At 39.0% G+C, this 23,229-nt stretch overlaps 1 protein-coding gene across 2 annotated transcripts in view; it reads left to right on the top strand.

Annotated features, from left to right (window-relative positions):
* The window catches only part of LOC139723876 (E3 ubiquitin-protein ligase RNF13-like), an 84,399-nt gene that overhangs the window by 18,054 nt on the left and 43,116 nt on the right, over positions 1-23,229 (top strand). For both annotated transcript variants that reach the window (XM_071635083.1, XM_071635084.1), the window contains exons 2-5: positions 142-421; positions 11,910-11,990; positions 14,487-14,618; positions 17,016-17,103. In XM_071635083.1, coding sequence (XP_071491184.1) covers positions 335-421; positions 11,910-11,990; positions 14,487-14,618; positions 17,016-17,103 — 388 coding nt within the window. In that variant the 5' untranslated portion in view covers positions 142-334. The remainder of the gene's footprint in view (positions 1-141; positions 422-11,909; positions 11,991-14,486; positions 14,619-17,015; positions 17,104-23,229) is intronic.

Consider the following 23,229-nt stretch of genomic DNA (forward strand, 5'->3'; position numbering starts at 1 on the left):
ACATGAAGTACAGTACATGTATTGAATGCCAGTGGCAATTTGCGAAAATTTCATGCTGTCAATATTTGGCTTTAGGACAGTATTTGATATCGAGTGTGTCACTCTTTCTTTCGACTTCATACATTGTATTTTCTCTCTCAGACATGTGAAGTCAACGTGTGCAGTCTGCCAATGCATGAAGCCATCAATGGGTACCTGCATCCTTCTTCGGTAGTTCCTGCGGCTGAAGTGCGTGTGTACATGTTCTCCGCTTAATTGCCCGCATGTGATTGTGGACAGCCAACACCACGAAGCTACAGTGTAGACTCTTTTCTTCGCCCTCTGCACCTAGGCGATGACAACGATGGAGTGCAGGAAAACTGCCCTTGCTCTCATTTTCCTGTGCACGGAAATAGTACATTCACTGGCTGATGTTATTGCCGTAAGTATTATAAATACTGTAAAAGTAGAAATTTTTGCATGATTAATTTTTCAAGATCAGCTACCTACATTTACAATTGATTGTGTACATGTATGTCTTTAATTCTGCAGAATTAAAGAGACAAAATACCACAAACAATTTATATTGTCAAGCAATAGCATTCACATGCTCTCATTTGCTCTGTGCGCGAAATGCACGAAAATTTCCACACAGCTAAATTGTCCACTCTTAACTGTAGTGTTTTGTGCCATTAAAGCCTAGATTTTGTTTTGAAAAAATGTGCACATTAAAGAATGTCTACTCTAGTTTTCATTCATCATCACCTATAAAAAGAAGAGGAAATTCCTCCATAAGTTCAATGAAACAGAATTTCAAACAGAACAGCTTGTTGAAATGGGGCAGACATTTAACCATGGAAGCAGCGAAATAGATTTTTTTCCTGTTAGTGTTTATTTTACACAAATTTCTTGACAGTAAAACTTATTTTGCAATTCTAATCATGAAAAATGTTAAGACCCTCAAACAATGAGTACAAATGTAAGTATCCTTGCTGACTGTGATACATTGTATATCGTACTTCCTGCAAACAAATTACACTAATAGAACCATGCAAGAGAACATCAATTGCACACTAAGAAGTAAATTATATGGTACATATAATGTATCAAGCTACACTGTATATTGTAAGCTCCACTGCCAAACTTGTGTTTGGGAAATCAAAGTTTCTACACTGCAAAACCTACCACAACCAAGTAAAATGTGACTGGAAATACATGATACCATGAATAGAGTGAAACATGATTTGAGAGAATTGTTTGAAAGAAACATTATTCGACAGTACATATTAGCTGGTTTTCAGACTTACAAAAATATGCTTAGTATCCATACACTAAGTTGTAATAGCATGGAATATTTTCTGAACACCTACAATTGTACAGTACAAGATCTTGTGTACAAAATTGTATACAGAATGTGTGTGTCAACTTCTCTCATACAGCATTGTACATTGTATTTATAACGCAAAATACCCATGAAGTGGACACCTCTGAAGGGTACTTTGTAGTACCTGCACAACTTGCTTGGTCTTGTTCGAAATATAAAAATACAGGTACAGTGTATGTGGTTTTCCATAAGAGGCATAATCTTACAAAAGTGTATAGTCTCATACAGGGACACCATGGACTGACGAGGTGGTGTAATTTGTAGGTCAAGTGGCTTGAGGTAGAATAAATACATCAGAGTGTCAGCGATTTGAATTGCTGACCATTTGAAATGCATGAGATGAAAATAAATCAATTACAGTAATGTACCGGTACACTACCCTTGACACCGCCCACACTGTACAAACTAGTCCGCTGCTCCTGATCATGTGACTGAGCATGCTCTCTTAATTAACCCTGTTGGAATCACTGACATCCTCTTTGTACATCAAATCGATGCAACTTTTAGGCGGTGGTGCTGTGAGGGTTAACCCATATTTGCTAGTTTACATGATATCCTGTGTGAAATTCATGCGATATCTGCAATTACCAATCTACAGAATAATCTCTAACTTAGACAATGATATCATTTCTAGAAATATTTATACATAAGTGCAGCCCATGAACTCTGACCCGGCATTCCAGTCACTTGCCTCACTTCCTCTCTCTATTGTTTGGATTTTGGTGTTCAGTTTTGAAGCTTACAGAGCCAGCTCTAACAGAATCTATACTAGGTCTAGACTATTGTAAATGTTGCATTTTCATTGCTACCTGTACTGTACAGTACTGTACAGCTGTATGTCCCCCCAAAAATTACAATCGGATTTTCACATTGAAAACACCCAACAACTGTCCAAATACTACTTCAGGGTCTTAAGATAACATCTTAGCTCCACAGTATGTTGCAGAAAACCCCATTCAAGTTGGTGAAGTGGTCACAGAGAAATGTGGATAATAAGTGTATAAAAAAGCATGTCATGTGTCTGATCCATGTTTACCACTTGAATGCTCTTGGAACTGCACATTTATGAGTAAACACAATAGACAGAACTTGGAGGGAAGGGATTCCTGACATGCTTGGTACAACATTCCTCATTTCTCTTTGACCACTGAAGCAAAGCAAATGGGGTTTTCTGTAAGATGTGTGCAATGAGTTATAGTTTCATACCCTGAAATTGTATATGGATCGATTCACTATTTTCAAAGTTATCAATGCTGCGGAGAGTCCCGTTCTAATTTTTTTTTAAGGGGAAATATGGTACTGTAGTCCCATTCATATGTTTATGTATAGACTAAGGTACACCATACTAACTATCGGTTTCCATTCACTATTCATATAATTTGTTTAATAGCAATACATTGCATGCAGTATTGGTCATCGGATAGCTATATTACAAAGATTCCAGAAATGGTGACATGTTGTCTTTCCATATAAAGAGTATTGTATTTTGCACTTCTAAGTGGTTTCTTTAATTAAAAAAAAAATTAATTATTAGTAATTATGTGTATTCATACAATATAGTACATGTACAATGTAAATGTCAAAATATAGTATGTGATGTCACATGATTCATCAGAGAACTCTGATTTACATATGTACTCTAGTTTTCCATACTTCTTATACAATGTAATGTAAGTGACATGAGCTGCGTTCAGACGGAGGCAGTTTTGGTCGTAGTAACTTTGGAGGAAGGGTCGGAGGAAGCTTGATTGGAGGAAGGTTGGAGTAGCGACCGTCTGTTCAAACAAGGTCGTGGTAACTTCCTCTGGTCGGGAGAACTTACAACGACCTCTTCCTCCGACCAAGATACTCCTGAGATTTTCAGGAGTATCTCGCTACCACGACTAGCCGGTCGGAGTAAATTGCCTGCGCGGATAAGCCCTCGGAGTATGACCTTACAAACCTTATACGACCTAGACCCCGTTTACAGTGCGAGGCTCGGCCGCAGCCCAGCCCAGCCCCGCTTCAGTGTAAACACGCAAAAGGCCAAATGCGAGGCCAAAATTGGCCTCGCATTTGGCCTCGCTCTGGAGGTGGTCTTGGCCGCGGCCGAGCCGCGGCCGAGCCCGGCCTTTTCTCAGTGTAAACGCAAACTGGGCCAAATGCGCGGCCAATTTTAGTCTGACTTCCAAACCCTCTGCCTGTACTATTTCGCTAATCAGGATATTAACCCCCTCAACGTCGAAAACTAGCATAGTTTAAGGTGGTTTTGTCCTGCGAAGGATTTTTTCCTTCGACAAAGGCCTTTGCCCGAACGGCGACTTCGTTGCCACAGTATTCAGTTTAGTAGCAAAGGGTCTGAAAACCAGACAATACCAAATTGCCTTTGTTTACAAGTAGAGCGCCACTAAAACAAAATATTGAAAGGTTTGAATTAAAAGCGCGGCCTAGCCCAGCAGTGTAAACGGACAAAATTGCGGGGCTTGGCCGCGCAATTGACCGCGGCTGAGCCGCGGCCGAGCCCGGCCCCGCACTGTAAACGGGTTCTTAGGTAAAACTTCTGGAGTCAAATGCAAGTACACGTGCACGTGCAGTGTAATTCTAACCTAGTGGATCGCGTTGGAGAAGTTAACGCTCAGAAATTCTCATCAGCAAGAATGGAGAAAATAAATGCCGCCGGTAAAAAACAATGGTACAGATGTGTATGGTTGACGTGCGCGGCGCTATACCACTTCTGGATTAGGAAGTTACACCGACCCTCCATGGTGATCCCCACGAAGGCCGTCTGTGGTTAATTGGTTGGAGTTTCTTCCCACAGGGTCCTGGTAAGATAAGCATTTATTGCTGCGACTAGAAATAAATGTACGTCTGAGCATGGCTATGGATTTTAAGTTGAGAAAGCATGTACAGTCTGTACATGTAGTTGAATGAACAAACATGAAAAAGCCTCTGGCACCTAGAGATTATAAACTGCATTATGCAACAGGTGGATATGGGATCGTGAATGCGCACATTAATCACATTTGATGAGATGTGCATACTTAGTTGTATTTAGATACGTTTGTACAATGTGTATAGCCCGTACTGGTACAGCAGATGTATTGTACTTCTGAGATTAGCCTACCTATTGCAGACATTTTTTTTTTTTCATGGTAATAAGTTTTAAACAGCTTTTTGTCAGTTAACCCAGTCAAATTCAGTGTTTCAGGTAGTACTTTTTATCCTATAAAGTGGTTCCTAGCACTGTATATTAGACATGGTAGACGTGATTGTATATTGAGCTGTCATAATCTGTATATTTTGTTCATCATGCATCATGTGAACTTGACTGTATGCCCAGCTGGGCAGAACATTTCATCTACCAGTTTACAGTAATTTGTAAAATGCTACACGATGTAGTTATGGTGAAGTACATGTAGATGCCTTGGCCAAAAATGCCATCTTGAGCCAAGATTGATATGTACATTGTACTGTACATACAGTACTGTACTTGTGATCTTTGAAAATGGGGCAGGGGTGGGGTGGGGGGGGGGGGAGTTGAGGAAAGGCTGTATGTCTTGATAGCACAACTACCCTTGAGGCGGGAGATCAGTGCATAATTCTGGGATTATTCTAAGATTCAATTGAGAAGATTTCTGGACAGGTGTTCAAAGTAAGCCTGGATTGTACAGCTTATGATTTAATCGCATTCATACCTTCATCAGCTGCTTTTTAAAAATATTTAAATGCCTCTGCAACAAAGTGTCGCCAGAGGCATTATCTTTTTGGGTTGTCCATCCATCTGTCCATGGAGGTAGACTGTCCTTAATTGATTTTGTGAACGACAAGTAACTTCGGAATTGTTTACTGAGTTCACTTGCAGACTCTTCAGTCCAGTGGCAACGAATGCATGTTCCCACCTACATGTTTTGAAGTGGTCACCGCTGTTGTTAGTTTTCTGTATCATCGCTCAGCATTGCTTTCTTGTATTCCCGATCTTGTCAAGTCTCAAGAGAATACTGTAGAAACACTTTTGCTGCACTTGGTTATGAAAACCATGGAGCTACAACTGCCAAGAGGCTCTTAATTTTTTTTTTTAAAATTAATCTACAGGTAGATTTAAAGCTAGTGCAACTTGTGGATAGCACCTGACTGTAAGCCGGACGAAATGTGTTTGATTCTGGCACAGATGCCTACTGGAGCAGAGCAGTCAAAAAAAAAGAAGACAAGAATCACACAGGGTGTGTACAGTGTTGTACCCTGTCACAGCCGAATACAGACATTGTACTCAGGGTCCTCCAGGTGAATATTCAGAGTCATGTGATTTTTTGTTGGGTGGTACTGGAGATTATGGGTTTCGGCACTTGCTCCCTATTCTCTGTGAACACACACACACACACACACACACACACACACACACACACACACACACACACACACAGACCCAAAATGACTTTTACATTGTATGAGATTCAATAACTTTTAATACAGAGTGTGTGTTATACCAGCACATGTAGGTGTACAGCTGTACATGTGATGTTAATATAAAATGCACCAGTTATTCAAACTGTGTCCATGTAAACATAACAATATGAAGTCATAAAGTTTTATCTTTTTGTCCTTACTATGGAGAGTAAACTATGATAAAAGGTTTAGGATTCTACTACTGGTAAAGACTTCTTTTCCAGACTTTCCCACATTTCTATAAAGATATCATGCTATGGAAGGCATTTTGTAGTGTTACAACATAGTGTGCATAATAGGATGATGCTGTTCTTGTAAAGGGCTAGCCTTCTTCAAAGCCCTCGTGCTGTTGTTAGCACTGCCTAGAGAGTCAAAGCTTTGAGGGCCTTTTAATAAATTCATAACTGGGAGAAAGGCTAACCTGCACAATGCTCTTACTAAATACTTCATTTTATGAATAGTCATGTTGACCAATGAAATTGCTTTATTTGCCCATCAACTGTCAGTGCAAAACGTGTGAGTGAGCTTCTCTGGACAGCGCCTACGTGTAAGTTTTGACTGGTTACAATTTTGATCACCAAATGCAGGCCTCGAATTCCATTCGATTTGGGTCATGGCCACTGTGGCCTTGACCCTCAATATTTCAGAGGAGGCATCAGGGCCGGTAAGGGGGCATTAGGGCTAGTAAGGGAGGCTTCAAGGCCAAAATTGGTTTACCTTAGAACTACATACATATTGTACGATACATGTTATTTTACCACTTTCTCTGACATGAAGAATATGCACTTGTGTACCATAGTATTTATGAAAATGTGGGGAAAATTTACATTTTTGCCTACAGACTTATTACTTTTTCTACAGTGAAGTTTCTTCTTTACCTCCCTGCTGTTCACAGAAAAGGGTCATGGGCAGTACTGCGGCCCTACAATGTATAACTCAAAGACCTTGTTTACAGCAAGTGAAAAGGCCGCGTGGCCGAGCCCGGCCTTCATATCACTGTAAACGCGCAAAAGGCCAAATGCGGTACCACAGTCGGCCGCGCATTTGGCCGAGCTCTGGAGGTAGTCTCAGAAAATCAGAAATTTTGACAGATCTTCAAAAGCCCTCTCGCTGGGTATGGAGATTTAATATTGTTCCACATTAGCAGAACATTTTACTTGCAATGTATGCAGTTAGCAAGCAATACAAATCACTCCTAAACCTTGTGGTAGAAGAAAACCAAAAAACAACAACAGGAGATTGGAACACTGGAGCCACCCTCCCCCGTTACTAACAACAACAACAACGATATCAGCATTCAAACACACTTAAAAATTACATTTCTGAAACTCAAGTTTTACAACGCAATGCAAAAACAGTTGATTCATGTTAGTGGACACAAGAAAAATTGTCTATCATCACAATGTGCATTGCGATGCCAAATTGGTCCCATTTAATTTTTCATGCCTCTGTTCACAATGTATTTACCGCAGGCATTATAAAAAAGATATGAAAGTGATTAATTACTGACATGCGATGGTGATGTGTGTGTGTGAAATGGCACACATGCAGACACTTAATATACAGATTTTTGTAGTCCCATGTACTGCAACTTGCCACAGTAGGTTTGTTTGACATACTGAGATGCCTGATGTCGCATTTCGGTCACTGTTGATTTTTTTAAAAAAAACTCTCAAATTTGTCCTGTGTAGTGTGTGTGCACGGTTGCAAATAAACTTGAGTGGTGCGTTGTGCTGCAAAAAACGTTACCTCCTAGTGTTAATGCGGCTAAGAGTAGCCAAGTGCAACCTTGGATATAATGTAGTCTATCTGTGTCCAACAATATTATTGCTGACAGTGGATGGACACAGCTCAATGAGGCTTGCCACACTATTCCATTGTAATGCCTGAAAGTGGAAGATTACCGAAGTACTAACCAGAACAGGAAATTAATTTAAAAGGGTTTACCATTTAAACCGCATTTGCAAAAATCATCAAGGCTAAAAGGAAAACCAATCCAAACAAGAAGGAGCCAAGCCTGGCATAGTGGCATTACAATAAATCCTTTGATGCTTGACCCAAGCAACTTCACATCTTGTGCAGACAAGTCCAGTTGAAAGGTCTCTCATCATTATGCACACTGTTACTCACATTCTTCTCACAATTGACCATTGATGAATATATTATTGATAAAATTTGATCGCAATCTGAATGTGAGCTTGTTCAAGATTGTGTGTCATGCTAGGGCCGGGCGCGTGGAGTGATTTTGTCACTTGTTGTTTGTTTACGTGAGTACTCATCTATATTAATTGTATGTTGGTTTGGTTTCGTGATGTGTCAGACTTGAATTTCACTCACGAGGGGTTGATGCTAATCCCTGCGGATTGACCTTTAAATGGTAGTGGTCTTCTGGGGGATTACCCTTCGCTTGTGAGAGCACTTCATCAGGGTAAATCTGACGCCGTGCACTTGATACACTTTACAGTGAAACTTTTGTGTGTGTTTTGAAGACCAGCACTCTTGTTACCTTTAAAGGGAAACTCCACTCTGATCAGAATATTCATTTGAATATAAAGAATAAAATCAAGCAAAACGATCTGAGTGTCATTGAAATAGGATCGACTTGAATGAAACTTAAGTGTTGAAATCATAAAAAGAGTCTCATATTTTTGGAAATAGCAAACACAATATCGGTTCCATTCACTATGATGTATGAAGAAATGAGAAAAAAATGATTGATTTTTATTAATAATTTAGCATTTCAATTTTTTAATCCCCTTTGCTTAGAAGTGTTTCATGTACACTGTTCATGTATAGTGTACAGGAGGGCCTACAGTGTATATTTTAATCATCCAGTGCTCATGAATGAATATGAGTGCTACATAACATACAGTTGTACAGTCCTATTAATAGTACATTAAAGTGTGTTACATTGTAATTTGTGATTTTCTGCAGCCAAAAGACACACATAAAAAAAGACTCTTTAAATGCATTACAGACTAATCTGCAGGTCAATGGCAAATTTGTGTGAAAAGGACATCCGTGTGCCTTTGACTGTTGTCACAGGTACACTGTATGTTTGTGAAAACACTGTTAAGCGACTATTACACAACTGTGAAAACATGTGTAAGTTAGAAATTCTGTCATGTTGTCATTTTTATGAGAGCAACATCTTTATGTGATGTCCTGGCATACACGTATCATTGTAGACCAACACAAGCAATGGCTGTGCCCAGTCAATCCTGGCAGAACTGCTGAGAATTCATCAGTGTTGCCAGTGCTGCAACACTCCTCACTTGATGTGGCCAAGGATTTTGTTCTAAAATGTTGAGCATTCTTTTCTCTCTTTTTTTTTTTAAATCTTTAGACTGGCAAAACCCTGGGAAAAATGTCTAGCCCCCATTCCCTTTCCTAAAGCAATACTGTACATGTGTCAAAATTGCCAAGCCCAATTACAATGCCATGACTTCTGGGTTTCATTCCTACCCACTCAGTTGCAACAGGCGGAAAATAAAACCACACATGAGTATTGCTCTACTTTTACATAGTAGTAGGCCTACAACTGTATGCCGCAGTACGATTGTAGGTGTGTATGACACATTTCATCAATTTCCTGGTTTCCATATTGTATGGATGTTTGCATGCGATAGACTCGAAGCTTTCCTGTGATACATACATTGTATACAATTGTCCTGCTGTACATTGCACAATATGGTACAAAGTTAATACTAACTAGAAGATAACTAGGAACAGGAAGAAAGATACAGAAAAAATCAGTTTTTATGATTCACACCCTGGGATGTGTGGTATTCTAAAAACATTGTTGGGTACATATTTGTAGTTCAAAACAATGTGACAACACTCTTCAGGGAATCCCAAGTTGAATAAAAACACACACACAAATAAACAAACACCAAAGCAAAACAAAACAAACAAACAAACAAACTTGGATGGGGATGGTAGTTTAAATTTAGAACTTTATAAAGAAATCAACTTTTTGTTTTGTGTTCTGGCTTTAGTGATGTTACTGACCTTTGCAAGGTTTTGTGGCACTGATCAATACAATTTATCTACTATGTACAATGTATGGTGCAGTACAGTGTACATATTGTATGTGTACACAATAAAAAGCTCAAATACTGAGTGTGGGTACACTGTACAGACATACAACAGAATTGAGTGTCAGTTATGGTTTGATACAATTTGCATTGCACTTGTACTGTGTGAGTCTTTGTGTAATTATTTTTAATGAACATTGTTTTGTACACATCCCAATATTTGATACTCCTCCATGCTACTGCAGCTCATATTAATCAGGACATACGATAATCAAACATGTAGGCGTACATCAAGTAATCTGTTGGAAGCACTGTTTTGAAGGACAAGGTATACAATTTGAGGGTACTGTTCTCTGCGCTTCAAATGGGAAACTGGTTGAGTAGATCATACCATGATGTTTTGATACATGACAATCTACACCACAGTGCAGCCCACTATACTTGTCTGACATTTAAGTGAACGATTCAGGAAGATGGTGTTTACAATCTGGATATGTCCTATGCAAAGCTTTATGCCAAGTACAGTTGTACTTGTTAAGTCTTTACGTGCCACGTTCGCACGTCCGACTCAGTTGACGGTGTGCCAACTTCGCATATTCTGCTCAAACCCACAAACCCGCCCAAACCGATTGATAAATCACCAAATGCCGCAGTACAATGAAAGCTTTTCTTGCGCTTCCGTTCGTCTCACATAATACAACCGAAGTAGCTTGTATTTTATGTGTTGATTGACTATCAAGCAGTGTTCCCCATTAAATTTGTGTGTAAATTCTAAGTTCCTGGCACTGTTTTGTGTGTAACCGTCATGCCTTTACAGTAATGTACAAACTGTAGCTACTGGTCATTTCAAGAAAAACAATTATCGATTTGTCATACAATTTTCATCAAAGCAGAGCTTGCCATTTTCTCTACAACTTTGCTCAAATACATGTCCAACTTTAACAGAAATCTATGGAAGTATCACAGATATGGAAAACAGAGGATTTTCTCAAAGCATGACTACATTGGTGTCTCAGATTAATGTGGCTCATAGGGGTTTCCACCATGACACATAAAGAGCTTTAATGAAACTTTGTTATGGGAGTTGATGTACTGTACGTTCCTGATATTTTACTTGTATGTGTGTGTGTGCGTGTGTGTGTGTGTGTGTGTCTGTTTGCCTGCGCTTTTTCTTTTTGATCCGATAGCACCCAAAACATCTACCATTTATGAGGAAAAGCGCTTTTGGAATGAGCATAAATGTGCAATAAAACCAGAAATTTTTGTGTGCATGAATTGCGTGAGGAGCAAGATTCGCGAAATTGAAATGCACACCAAAGTTCTTGTGTACACTACGAATGCCAGTGGCAATTTGAATGGAAATTTTATAGCACTGTAAAGGCAGTTTAATAGCTCACGACAGGCTATTTGCAAAAATGTCGTCATACTGCAAACATTTCTGGTTTTACAGTATGCTTTATACATAGGCCTACATACAAACTGCATACAATGTAGCTTCAAACTCAAGATGCTGTGCAATAAACTGTGTCATTACATTCCTTTAAGCTGCTTTGAATACATACAGTGTATTTGTATGATATACATACATGAACTTGTATGTTTTGTTTATTCAACTATCTTGAGAATGTTATGGGTAGGAGGACTGCTTCCTGTTTAATAGTAAAATGATCCAGTAAAAACACTGATGAAAAATAATTACAGCAAATTTGTAGCAGATCACTACATGTACAGTAACTCCAGTATAGATATCAGGGAATTTGTAAATTGTATTAGGTACCATGTACACAGCTACAAGTATCCATGGGCACACATATAACAATTGTACAAAGTACTCTTTCTCCAGCATTTCATCAAGCAAGAGTAATAAAATGCAAAATTTGAATTTTATATGTGTCTGTACCTTATCAAGTATTTCCAGTGATTGTGACACAAGGCTAGACAGGAATTTGTTTTTCTGTAAACACTCCCCCTACTTGCAGTAAAGCGTGTTGTGCACCTTGTGATATCTTACCACAAAGTTTGTAAATGAAACAGTGACAATGATATTTCCTCTTGTTATTCCCCTTCTTTTCCCCTTTATCTGCCAGATTTCACCAAACAATGACACGACTCGCTTCCAGTCACTCCCAGCCACATTTGGCTCGCCAGTTCGTCCTGGTGGACTTGAGGTAGGTCTCATACCCCATATTAAACCTTCTATGCACAGTGGCGGATCCAGAGAGGGGTGCACCGGGTGCGCGCCTCTGCGCCCCCTCTTGATGATTGTTAGAACAAAAGAAATAAAAAGAAAAAAATGAGATGTAACCCGGAAGTAGCTCCAGAAATATTGTTTGCGCCCCCCTTTACAGAATTTCTGGATCTGCCCCTGTATATGATGTGTAAATGTACAGGGCCGAGAGTTGGAAGAGATGCAGCAGGAAAAATGTGAGGTGGTGTACTAGGGGGAAGATGTAGGGGGAGGAGAAAGAGGAGGAGGAAGAGGAGGAAAATGCGGAGGAGGAGAAGATGGAGGAGGAGGAGGAAGAGAAAGAAGAAGAGGAGAAAGGAGCAAGAGGGGGAAAAGGAAGAAGATGAAATGGAGGAGGAGGAAGAAGAAGGAGATGAGGGGGTAGGGGAGAAAATTTTCTCCTCCATTCCTTCTTTTGAAGGGCAAGGCATTACGATGTGAGTGATCGAAGAGTTTTGTGAAACCGTATAACAATATACGTAGAGGTGTGATGATATTTCATCAGAGCAAAGAAATTGTCTTGATAGTAGAATAGGCAGAATTATACAACGAAAGGATACGATGATATTTCATAAGAGCAAAGAAATTGTCTTAACAGTAGAATAGGTAGAATTGTACAATGAAGAGAAGTTTGATCTGTTTAATCCACATTACAGTAATTAAAAGTCTGTGCCCACTTGCGGCCAACTTAGTAGACCTACATTGTACTCTACAATTTTATTATCTCATTGAGGCAGTGTAGTGGTTATATGGGCATGCACAAATGGGTTTTCCTTGATATCTAGTGAAAGAAACAAGACCAGTATACTACACATGACCTTCAAGTACAATCGGCTATAGTCCCATTCTATGTTGGACGGAGGAAATGAAACATGGCAGATGAAGGCCCCTGGTCAGGAAACTCGAGACCTCTCCACTAGCCAGCCCCCTTTCACACTGATGTTGTATCTACTCATTGAACTCCAGGGTGATTCAATCTAGAAATTAGGAATCATCATCATCAATGGATTTTCTTCAGATACTGCTAGTCTGAAAAGCCTCTGAGTGTGAAAAGCATTGAAGCTAAATGAGAATTTCAGGTGTCAAAATAAGATCACCAAAATGTTAGGGTGTGGCTCCTGTGGGTCCTTCGCCTCAACAATGTGAGTGGTGCTGAAAGAAATGCATGTCTTGCCACCTGGTAGCAGAGATGAATTCATAGGAGTTTCACAGATGATTCGAACAGAAAAATATTTTTGGAACATACCAAAGCCTCCCTCTGATTCACTGTTTTAACAATTGGGAGTAACCTCAGCAGTGAAGAGAGTAACATTCGGTTGGATTTTTATTGGTGCATCACAATGTATCTACATCTTTATAGGGAGAAGTAATCTGAAAGACGTCACAGACTACATCGAAAGTTCAGTGAGTGCATCAAAGTGCACCTGCTGGCAAATTGCCTGGTCTGAAAGGGGTTTTAAGGTGGCTCAAGTGCAGGAAAAACAGAGATGATACAGGATTACTGTCCTTGTATGTTTGTGTCGAGAATGCTTGGTAAACAAATGACGATCTCCGGCTGGATGTAAGAGAGGAAGGGGGGATGGGGGATGGGGGGGGGGGGATGATGGGATCCATGTTTCCAAGGAGCTGACTGCCCGGACTCCTCTGCACAGCTGTGGAGGAGGACTCGCAGTAATCCTGCTCTGTTGCCAAGGAAGCGATATCCCCAGGAGCGGGATTTAGCTTCCTCCTCATCCAAACTTCTCTCTTCCTGACATGTGTGGTTGATGGTATGTGCCCAGGACTGAGCGAAGTGCGGGATTGGTGTTCGTGATGCCAAGTCTGTCTCCAGTTTCAATTTGAATACTAGATTATTTTATCAAGTTGTTCTTTGATTTCTCTCAAGGAAAAATTGTATGTCCTGTTCTCTTGTCACTTTGAGTAATCAAGGATCGACATTGCCCATATTCTCCTTGTGCACTTACTGTTGTCACCTGTGATTGTTATTTGTGTCCACGTTTGTTTTGTCTTATTTGGTGAAACCGGTTGTACATGTAGCAGCCACCTTAGTGTAACAGTCATTTTTGTCTGAAGACCACATGGACCACTTAAAATTAGATTGCATGTGCAGCAAGTAAACATAGCTGTGTTTAAAGACCCCTTACACACAAAGGTCACTTTAATTCTTTGTTTCCCTTTGACAGACTTTGGTTACAGATTCTGTATTTGGCTGTTGATTGTGATTGGAAGATTGATTGTTGTTCTGCTACTGTTCAGTGATGTACAATGTAACTGAAACAAAGATAACCAATGCCTGTGATTCTCCCCCCCCCCCATTTTTCTGTATTTTAAACTATTGCAGTATGTTTTGTAGTCTTCTTTCTGTATTTGTGAGACTGTTGTTGATAAATTTCTTTCTTTTCTCATACTCATACAATTTTCTGTCTGAACATCACAGGGTCTGCTGGTAGTTGCAAATCCCCCTGAGGCGTGCACAGCCATAGCTCCCCCACCCAATCTGGGAAACGAGTCCAGAACATACCAGTTCTTTGCCCTCATCAGACGCGGAAATTGTGACTTTGACAAGAAGGTGAGATCTCCAGGAAACGTCTCTTCCTTCCGGCAGACTTTGAAGCTTTCACTGAAAGAACTATGCCTGGAAGAAATATACATTAAAGTTCACTATGTATCTCCTCTGTGTTTGGGGCTGGGCTTTTGATAAATGCCATCTGAATCACCTCTGCTCCAAGTACGTAGGTGCTTAACAGGTACAGTATTATGCCTGGCGTGATAATCCAAACCAAGATTTGCTGCCTCGGAAAGTGTGCAAAGATTGTACAGTCACTCAAAAAAACAAAAACAAAAACAAAACAGACATAAACAAAAAAACAAAACAAAAACAAAGACAAAGACAAACACAAACTCAAATTATACAGCTGTAGCTTTTCCATAGTAATTCAAACAAATAATCTGATTTAGATGCATGATTCTGTGTCACCAAAGCAATTGAAAATTGCTTCGCGTGACACACTTTGGTAGTCCTCTTTGGTTTGCTAATAACCTTTGCATGTGTAGACTTCTGTACAAGTAGTGCATGAAAATTTAGAAAGTAGAAATTATCATGAAGATATTGAACCCCAAAACATATCAACATCATTTTCAAAGTTTTTAAGTAAGGGCGTCATCAAATAGAGAAAAATTAAATATTTTCCATGATACTGCTCTTTTTACATTTAAGAAAACTCTTTAAGGATCAGAATCATTACATATTCTATATTTCAATTATTTTCTTTGTTTTTCAGCTCCTTCCATCTCAGGTATCTCAAATTGATAACAAATCTGGATAACCATCAGTATTTTTTTTTTCCATTTCAACTCTCAAGTTATTAATTTGATATTGGAGCAAGAGTTTTGAAGCTAGCTTAATTTTGTCCCTGTACATGTACAGTTGTACATATTTGTAAAAGATGATTAACAAATGTTAGGAGTCAAAGCTGTTTAATTTGCTCTCGTTAATTATTGCCGTTCGGATTGTGACACATGATTAAATCATGAAATCACCATAAGTGTGTGCTTGTGTTTACTGAGGATGTGTTTCATTGAAAGGTTGTGATAATACCACAAAGTACTTTAAACTTCAAGTTACATGTATACTATCCCATAAGTAATCATGGCTCAAGTGTAACTTTCACTTCCATTATTACTCTTAGTGTTACGAGACCTTGAAGTACAATAATATGCCATGCTGCAAGAGATATGATAAGCATTCTGTATAGTATAGGAGAGCCATTCCTCCTACTGAGTAAATTAATCTCTCCTTTGTAAAATATATACAGTGTACAGCTGTATCTGTATGGAATCAAGACAGGTACAATTGTACATTTACATGGTACATATATGATAACATGTCTACTACCATGTAGATTAGGTATCTAAAAGGTTAATGGGAGATTTTCGCAAAGGGATGGTATACATGAGACTTCAGCTTTGTAGTATTTTTGAAAATTACTGCATAAGGGGAAATTTTCGCGGTGTTGAAATTCTCACGCATTTCGAGCAATCAGAAACTAGCGTAAAAATAAGAGCTTGTGAATACTTTTGCTTGCCTTGTGTTTCAGTAGTTGATGGCTTGATCCCGCGGAATCAAAAACATGCAAAACTCTTCTTACCCTGCCGTGCACGAATAATTAGTCGCGCGAAAATATCTGCTTTAAAGTATTATTTTTTTTTTTCGATAATGAGAAACATCTTAGGAAATATGAAAGAGCATATAATCGTAAGGGGAATTCAAAGTTTATTTGATAAAGTTGGTTTTGAAATGGCCGAGATCTCCAAAATGAAGTGATTGTAATTCAAGGTGGGACCCACCTTTTATTAGGATCCCTTTGTTTTACTTGTTTTTGGATATATATCTCAGCCATTTGAAAACAGATTTTTATCAAATAAACTCTGAATTACCCTTAGAATTGTATGCTCTTTAACATTTTATAAAGTGGTTTCTTAAAAAAAAATCAAAGCTGAATCCTCAGCCAATACTATACCATCCCTTTTATTCCTTATTAAAAATGTGAAATTTCTTGCCTTTTGTCTGTTTTTATACCTGTGTTCATACAGCTGTACACGTTTTTATTGTACACACTTCTGTATGTAATTGCCATTTAAATTTACTGTATATATGCAGTCGGAAGTCATATGATTCCCTGCCTACTTTTCTGTCTTTTTTTATCTCAGGGGGACTATCTGATTTTTTATACTTACTGTATCTATAAATCTGTCTTTGATTCTCTATCCCTTGATTTGCATTGCCCTTATGTCTGTGTCTGTGTGTATGTCTCTGTTTGTGTGTTTGTATATGTTCTGTACGTATGTCTGTCTCTGTGTACATGCAAATATTCATTTGTATTCACAAACCTGTTTGTGTGTCTTTCTCTCTCTTTTGTCTCGTGTCATGCACACTTTTGGAATATGATTTCTGCATGCTTACCAGGTCTACAATGCGCAGCAGAAAGGATACTTTGGTGCCATTGTCTACAACGATGAAGGCAACATGCTTACCACAATGAGTGGAAGTTCTTGTAAGTTGACAAAGTTTTGTTGTCTATTGTATCACAATGTTGTTAAGTGATGATTTTGTTGTTGCTGTTGTATTGCTAGCCATCTTTTTTTTTAGGAGCACTGGCTCCTCCATTGAGCTCATACTGCATGTAAGATACTGTAAAGCATGACATTTTCGTGAATTGAAATGCACACTAAACTTTTGGGTTTATAAATGTGGGGTGATTTGCAAAGTGGATATTCTTAAAAATATTGTACTGTGCAACAATAGCAGCACAAAAATACTTTGAGAGATACAGTAAATTATGCTCTCATCCACAAACTTATAAACAGCTGATGTTCCCTGAATATTGGCCCAGCGTGAAAATCTATGCGAAATTGACTACAGTAATCTCACATCCCTTTGGTTTGCATGATTTCCTTTGAGTGGGAAGCATTTCTTTCCTTCTTCATTTTTATGCCTCCGCCACGAAATGGTGCCGGAGGCATTATGTTTTCGGGTTGTCCGTCCGTCCGTCCGTCCGTCCTTCCGTGTCCGTAATGAATTTTGTGGACAGGGTAACTATCAAAACCTTTTGAGGTATCCGAATGAAACTTGGCATGTATGTGTATTAGGAGGTGAAGTTGTGCCTATCAACTTTTGGTGCACATGCTCAAGGTCAAAGGTCAAAAGGTCAAGGTCAAGTGCTTAAAATTTCACTTTTTCCCCCATATCTATGCAATGCCTGAAGATATTTTCTTGAAACTTAGTGTATACATGTATTACCCAATTAAGATTCTCTGGTGAAAGTTTTGGGTCATGAGGTCAAAAGTCAAAGGTCAAAAGGTCAAGTAACATGTTACAATTGCACTTTTTTCTCTGTATCTTGGAAATTGTTCAAGGTATCTTTATGGAACAAAGTATATATGCATGTACTGACTGGCAGTGGTTATCTAGTGAATTTGGGGTTCATGTGGTCAAAGGTCAGGGGTCAAAGGTCAAGGGCAATACTTCAAAATTTTACTATTTTCCTTATATTTATGCAATGCCAGCAGGATTATTTTTTTTAAAAACTTGATGTATGCATGTATAACCCACTAGAGATTCTCTGGGATTTTCTCTTTTTTTTGCCAAGAAGGTCAAAGGTCAAAAGGTCAAAGATCAAGTGAAAGTGCTGAACTTACTTCTTTCTCTATATCTCGGAAGTGGCTCAAGTTATCTTTAAACTTAGTACATATTTATGTATGTTCTGCCTGACATTGATTCTCTTATGAATCAAAGGCCAGATGAAAATGATAACAATTTACTGTTCAATACAGATATTGCACTTTTTCTCCATACAATTTATACCTTGACAATTACTCAAGTGCGTAAACTTATAAAAGGGTCAAAGTCGAAGTTAAAGTTCTTAAATCCCCAAATACATGCTCTCCTATTCATCCAATTAAACATAGGTCAAGGAAGGTGAACATTCGATACATTTGTGACAAACATGTCATTTTAATATTTTGCCAATTTTGTGAAAATGTAATCACACATTGTCCACATGTACTATAGACCTATTAGGAGAATCATGCATTATGGCGGAGGCATACCAGTCGCCATAGCGACATTTCTAGTTTAAGTATAACATAGTGGCATCTCAAAAGAAAAAGTTTTATAGAGTGTTCAAGTTAACTGCAATGTTGAAGTCAAGTGGACTCCAAAAGAGCAATAGGAATTTTTTGTCAACCCAGATACATAAAAATTAGGAAATCTGAGGGAATTTTCAAAACTTGATATCACCCTTTATTGATCGTAAATAAAATGTTCAATGAAGGTTGCGAAAATACCACAGTGTCGCATTCTCTTAATCGCATTAATTTCTGTGTCTTTACTTTCATCCTCTCACTGAGACTTGTGAAACTGAAATTATTTGATTTGTATTTAATAGTTGTCATGAATATATATGTATTTTACTGCGGAACCTGGAGTAGAGTTTCACTTTTATATGTGGTTACCTCAGAGAAGCACAATTAATCACTACCAGGTATTCTGTGTTTGCAAGTTTCTCAACTTCCTTCATGCGTTGTGGATGCACATCTCTGGTGCATCTTTCATATGGTGCCACTTTTTTGCCGGAATAATGGGAGTGGTTGAATTTGTTGGTTGTGTAATCTGGAGTGAAACTTTCCGGGCTGTATGCGATAATTGAGTAATGCTCTCTAGTCCCGTCTAGAATCATTGTCCAATGTGCCGTGTAGTGATATGTCTTCTTTGTTCGCTGTTTCAGAGTGCAATTCCACTCTGCATTTAAAGTTGGCTATACAAAATGTATGGTAAAAGTGGGAATTTTTGATTGTGTGGAAATTTGCACACTTTTTATGCACCAGAAACTAAGGCATTTAAAAGCACCAAAATATCTTTTCCTGCCATACAAAATGTGTATGTATCAGTAATGAAAGTCTTGAATCCACAAAATTAAAAACACATGAAATTCATCTTTACCCGCTAAGTGTGAATGAATAAATGCATGGACATAACCACCTTTGAAGTAGTGGAATGAAATCAGACACAGACACTGTTCGGCCGTCAGATGGTAAAACGGTCTATCTCGAAAATTACTGTTCTGAGAAAAATGACCTTAAAGTTTAGAGGTTTGAGCTTTTTTAGGAGATGGGTATAATGCATTTTTAGCAATGGGACAAGAAGAAGCATATTAAACACTGATAACTGAAGAATTTTGTGCTTATTTGGGGTTTTAATTATAAAATAAATGAGATTTTTGTGCAGATAGACTGTTTAACCACAGCACATGTATACACTCCCGCTACACATCATAAGATGGTAAAATGGTCTATCTTCTAGATAGACCACAAACACTATGTAAACTGGTCTAACTCGAAGATAGACCATTTTACTATCTGACAGCGATGATTTAAAAAATCGCAGTTAAGAAGGTTATATGGTTTATGTAAAAGATAGCTTGTTTTACCTCCAAACGATATTACCGACAATGGGCTAACTCAAAGATAGACTGTTTTACCATCAAATCTGAAGGAAAAATACAAAAAAGTACCAAGATAGCGGAAATTATAGACTCTAAAACAAGACATGATGGGATTTTCTCGATAGCACCATTGGAAAGAGCATCCTCACATGTCCTGGAAAGTGAATTTACCTCAAAAAGTCAAATTTTCGAGTTACATGTAGACCGTTTTACCATCTGACGGCCGTGTTAGAGGTTTCATCACAATCAGTCAGAGTAAGAATGGAACGGAACTTTCAAGTGTGAAATGTTGTCATGAAACAATTGATATTGCTATTGATACCATAGTATACAATGATGCTTTGTCTTTCTGGTTAAAACTGTTAAACAGAGGTATTTGAAAAGTAATGCTATTTTGATATCTTAGAGGCACCGAGGCCGCAGTTTCAACCAGATTCTGTAACCAGAATTTGTTTGGTATTTTGTATCAAAACTTGAAACAAAAGAAGGGAAATGTGAGGTGTGAAGTCATATGGTGAATGCCATGTTGTAGAAGGATCCTACATAGCTACAGTGACCATGAGCAGCACACAATGATGTCACAAAAATGCATTGTAATATCATTTCACAGATAGTGTATCCTGGAGTGTCAAATAGGCCAACATTCTGAAAGAGTTTAAAATATATAATATACCCATCATGTGATGCTCTTTCAACTAATCACTAGATGTTAAGATTTTGATCCAAAATATAATAAATACTATTAATAACAACAAAAACGATGAGATGATGATGTCATTACCTCACAAGATTTCTATGTGACCTGCACAGGAATCTGCATGTGAATTTACAGTATTTCCCTTCAGACATGACCCCAAATAGGGGAGAAAAAAAAAACACTTTCATTTAAATATGTCAAATTATTTTTGTGTTATGTGAGAACCTTAGGGTGGGATTTCACGGAGCACGCGAACGATTTGCGAAGGACGCGAATGGTAAAATCCAGCATTCGTATTTTAGTCTGCAAAAGTTCGCCAAACGAACGTGAGGGTTCGGAAGCATCGTCAGTTGTTCGCGAATGTCGTTTTTACTTCGGCGAGAATTTCAAAAAAGTTTGAAATTTTTTGCGAACCTTTTCCGCACACTTGGTCGTAATTTGCTCGTGAATTGTTCTCGAAAGTGTCTTTAAAGCCTCGTCATATGCGCAAGACCTTCGCAAGACACGCGCGATGTTCGCAAAATGTTCGTGAAACCCCAAACAGACTCCGAAACTTTGGAGAATGTCTCGCGTATGTTATACGAAATCTGCGAAGTTTTTCCGATCATTTTACGACGTAATTGCAAACTGTTCGCGTACATTTTGAGACATTCTCGCGAACGTTTAGCGCACGTTTGGGGAATGTATGACTTATACGTTTTCTACAGATAAAAATCGTAGCATACATCTAAACATCAAAGAATTATTAACAACTATAGTAACGAAAGAAATTAAAGACTAGCAAAGAGAAAGAAATGTTTGATACAAAAAAAAAAAATAAAAAAAAAAGCAGAATACACTTAAGATTAATCTTAAGTATGTAAAATTTCATTTGAACTAGAGAGATTATGTGTCGGAGGAACTGAAAAAAAAAATCAGATGCTCCTTTCTAGTGGAGATAGGTATTAGGAAAAAGAATGTAGGCAAGCACACGATAGAGAAATGAGAGAAAAAGAAAGGAGAAATAGAGGAAAGAAAAAAAATTAACTCAAGACAGCTTCCACCTCTCCTTGGCAAGTTGGGTACATTTTCTCCCATGATTATTGGAAATATTTTGTTGTTCGCATTTCCGTCGCGTGTTCTTCGTGTACGTAACATGCTGTACTTTAGCAATGATACACACGACATTCGCACAAACGTCGTGGAAACTTCGCACAAAATGCGCAAGAATAGTTTTCGGCTTCATTGTCGGAACACATTCGGAGAAAAACTTTTCCGAATGTTGGATTTTGTCATTCGCGTCCTTCGCAAATCGTTCGCGTGCTCCGTGAAATCCCACCCTTATTCTGATGACTCCCAGAAAGAAAGGATTGTACAAATTTAAACCATGGTTTATGCAAATTTCTTCTGTGTTAATACGATTGACGGATTGCGTATACATGCCAACAGACATCCAGTACCGAACGCATGTTGATACCGGCATCCCAAAGGTATTGCCTATTTCACACTTATTTTAGACCGTGGTCTGAATTTGTACATTGGTCTATTCAGTTTTAAACCACCTTTGTGAATTCGGGCCGTTGAGTGAACGTCAACCATTTGGTTCCGCTAGAGAATGAGAGCGATGTCGTTGTCCACACAATGGAGAAGTCCCTATAAATACCATTGGCAACAAGACAGTGCATGGTGTGACTAACGTTCTCAGATTGTTAGCTCACCTGAGCCAAAGGCTCAAGTGAGCTATTGCGATCGCCCTTCGTCCGGCGTCCGTCGTGCGTCGTGTGTCGTGCGTCGTCCGTCGTCCGTCGTCCGTCGTCCGTCGTGCGTCGTCCGTCGTGCGTCGTGCGTAAACTTTTTACATTTTCATCTTCTTCTTGAAAACCCCAAGACCGATTTTCATCAAACTTGGCAGGTAGCATCCCAAGGGGGTTAGGAACTCAATTTGTTAAAATGGGCACCATGACCCACCCAGGGGGCCCCCAGGGGGGCCCAAACCCCCCAAAATTAAGGAATCTTTAAAAATCTTCTTCTCTAGAACCAGAAGTGATAGAGCTAAGTTAATACTATGAGTTAGTTCATTGATGACTGTAGTTTCAAGTTTGTTCATGGCAGAATCAGGGATGCCCCCCTTGGGACCCAGGGGAGGGGGGTGGGGAGGGGTTCTAATGGGGCCTAAATTGTACATTTTCATCTTCTTCTTGAGAACCCCATGACCCATTTTCACCAAACTTGGCAGGTAGCATCCCTAGGGGGTTAGGAACTCAATTTGTTAAAATGGGCACCATGCCCCACCCAGGGGGCCCCCAGGGGACCCCCAGGGGGCCCAAATCCCCCAAAATTAAGGAATCTTTAAAAATCTTCTTCTCTAGAACCAGAAGTGATGGAGCTAAGTTAATACTATGAGTTAGTACATTGATGACTGCAGTTTCAAGTTTGTTCATGGCAGAATCAGGGGTGCCCCCCTTGGGACCCAGGGGAGGGAGGTGAGGAGGGATCCTAAT

Source organism: Diadema antillarum, unplaced genomic scaffold (genome assembly GCF_040938485.1).
Source record: "Diadema antillarum isolate AM-2024a unplaced genomic scaffold, OU_Dant_1.0 scf00000201, whole genome shotgun sequence".
Classification (NCBI taxonomy): Eukaryota; Metazoa; Echinodermata; class Echinoidea; order Diadematoida; family Diadematidae; genus Diadema; species Diadema antillarum.